The following is a 2,211-nucleotide window of genomic DNA, read 5'->3' as shown; positions in this document are numbered from 1 at the left end:
CATGACCCTGCCGGGAGGCATGCAACCTAAGAAATGTAAACTCACCGCCATAAGGGTAAGTACATTACTTTAGCTTAAGTTATTGTGCAAATAGGGAAAACGTTAATTTTGATCCCGGAACATGAGGCGGTACTTGCTATCAGCAAAGAGTTTGGGTAGGAATGTTGACTAAACCTGCCAACAGGTGCCCCAAAACGGAGCACCCAGATTCAGATAATAAGCCTTAGTATGAAGACTTGCCGGCCGATTCTGCTACCAAAAAGAAATTTAAATTTAAGACAACGTGTCATCCTCCTTTTGCATAGTTTTAACTTTTAAATGTTATTTTTTTCTCCGTGAAGTTCAGGTTGGCGGCGGTACTTTGACGAGGCATGCTCACTCAGCGGCCCATGTTTCTGCTTGACTCATGGAGGGTTTAAAACCAGGGATAACTGCAAGAAAGAGCACTGACATGTTTTCAAAAGTAGTTGTCACAGGAACATCTGCCATCCTGGAACACATGAACCCGACTGGCATCTTTGCAGATGATTAGCCTTTTTTCCAGCTTAGAGATGAGAGCAGTGGCCGCATGGCAATCGTCACAAACTCGGAGATTTTTCACAATTCTGATGGTCTCCTTCTGGTGCGAGTTCACCAGAGCACACCCCAGCGCAAGCTTCTCACTGTGGCCGCACAGGTGATCCTCTTTCTCTTCCTCGGGTATGTCTTTTAGAACGTTGATCACATCGCTCGCGTACCCCTCCTCTTTCATTCTCAGCAACAATTGCTTGAGCTTGGCCGCAATCTCGTCGCTCTGTGAGTGACTCCTATCCCCGACAGAAAAAGAATGCACTTTTCCTGAGCTAACATCCGTCCACCAGCTTCTCCCGGGCTCCCTGAAGCTGCCTTCACCTCTCATTCTCTCCACAACAGCGGCCCTTTCACTAAGCATCCCCAGGTTTCCAAATATATTGGCCATCAATGCGTAGGGCGTGCCGCTCTTGGGATCCATCTCCACAAGACGCTCAAACGCGAGTTTGCCGATTGTGTAATTCTTCCACTTCCGGCAGGCTCCGAGCAGGGACCTCCAAACCACTGCATCCGGTTCAAAAGGCATGGCTCTGAGAACTCTCACAGCTTCGTCAAGGAGGTTAGCTCGCCCGAGCATATCGATCAGGCACACATAATGCTCCAGACGTGGCTTGACTCCATACTGCTTGGGCATTTCATCCAGAAGCTGCCTTCCTTTCCCGACCAGACCACCATGGCTGCAAGCGTTCAACACCGAGACAAAACTCACATCGTCAGCTTTACAGCCCTCCTCCTGAGTCATGGAATAGAAACGCTCCAAGGCCTCGATCGATCGGCCCTGGAGAGTGTAAGCCTGTATGAGAGAGTTCCAGAGACCCGTGTTGTCCCGAGCTCGGCACTCGTCAAACGCTTCCTGAGCAGAATCAACATCGCCGCATTTGCCGTAGAAGCTCACCAGGCTGGAGCCCAGAACTGGATTGTTTTTCAGCAGCCCTTTATGCTTCGCCAGCTGGTGAATCTCCCTCCCGAGCTTGATCGCCATCACACTCCCGCAAGCAACAAGGACGCAGGTGTAGGTGCAAGCATCAGCTTGAATGGTGTTATCAGCTCTCAGGGCAGAGTAGTACTCCAGAGCAAGTTCAGCTTGCCCGTTCAAGCCGCAGCCCTGGATGATCGCGTTGTAGGACACAACACTCCGAGTTCCCATGGAGTGGAAAATCTTGCGAGCCTCCTCAAGCTCACCACACTTGGAGTACATGTCTACCAGGCAATTTGCCACGAACAGATCTAGCTGTTTCTTCTCCTTGCTCAGCATTGAATGGATCTCCATCCCGATGCGTAGAGCTCTCTCCCTCTTCTCGCTGGATTCGGCAGCAAGTGTGGAGCAGGCGCTGATCACCACGACATGAGTCCGATCGTCGGGTTGAATGGTGTTATCAGCTCTCAGGGCAGAGTAGTACTCCAGAGCAAGTTCAGCTCGCCCGTTCGTGTTGCACCCCTGGATGATCGCGGTATAGGACACAACACTCCGAGTTCCCATGGAGTGGAAAATCTTGCAAGCCTCCTCAAGCTCGCCACACTTGCAGTACATTTCTACCAGGCAATTCGCCACGAACAGATCTAGCTGTTTCTTCTCCTTGCTCAGCGTTGAATGGATCTCCATCCCGATGTGTAGAGCTCTCTCCCTCTTCTCGCTGGATT

At 50.8% G+C, this 2,211-nt stretch overlaps 1 protein-coding gene across 1 annotated transcript; it reads right to left on the bottom strand.

The window, feature by feature from the left end:
- Nucleotides 1-253: 253 nt before the first annotated feature.
- On the bottom strand, nucleotides 254-1,688 carry LOC9629643 (pentatricopeptide repeat-containing protein At2g41080). Its single transcript, XM_024680322.1, has one exon. The coding sequence runs from the start codon at nucleotides 1,550-1,552 to the stop codon at nucleotides 458-460; it is 1,095 nt and encodes a 364-aa protein (XP_024536090.1). The 5' UTR covers nucleotides 1,553-1,688; the 3' UTR covers nucleotides 254-457.
- Between the last annotated feature and the right edge of the window lie 523 nt (nucleotides 1,689-2,211).

Source organism: Selaginella moellendorffii, unplaced genomic scaffold, assembly GCF_000143415.4.
Source record: "Selaginella moellendorffii unplaced genomic scaffold, v1.0 SELMOscaffold_27, whole genome shotgun sequence".
Lineage (NCBI taxonomy): Eukaryota > Viridiplantae > Streptophyta > Lycopodiopsida > Selaginellales > Selaginellaceae > Selaginella > Selaginella moellendorffii.
The sequence above is the reverse complement of the archived record's forward strand: the minus strand, read 5'-3'. Positions and strand labels throughout refer to the sequence as shown.

Coding starts and splice junctions, on each gene's coding strand:
- LOC9629643 (XM_024680322.1), bottom strand. CDS start 1,552: ATGGCGATCAAGCTCGGGAGGGAGATTCACCAGCTGGCGAAGCATAAA.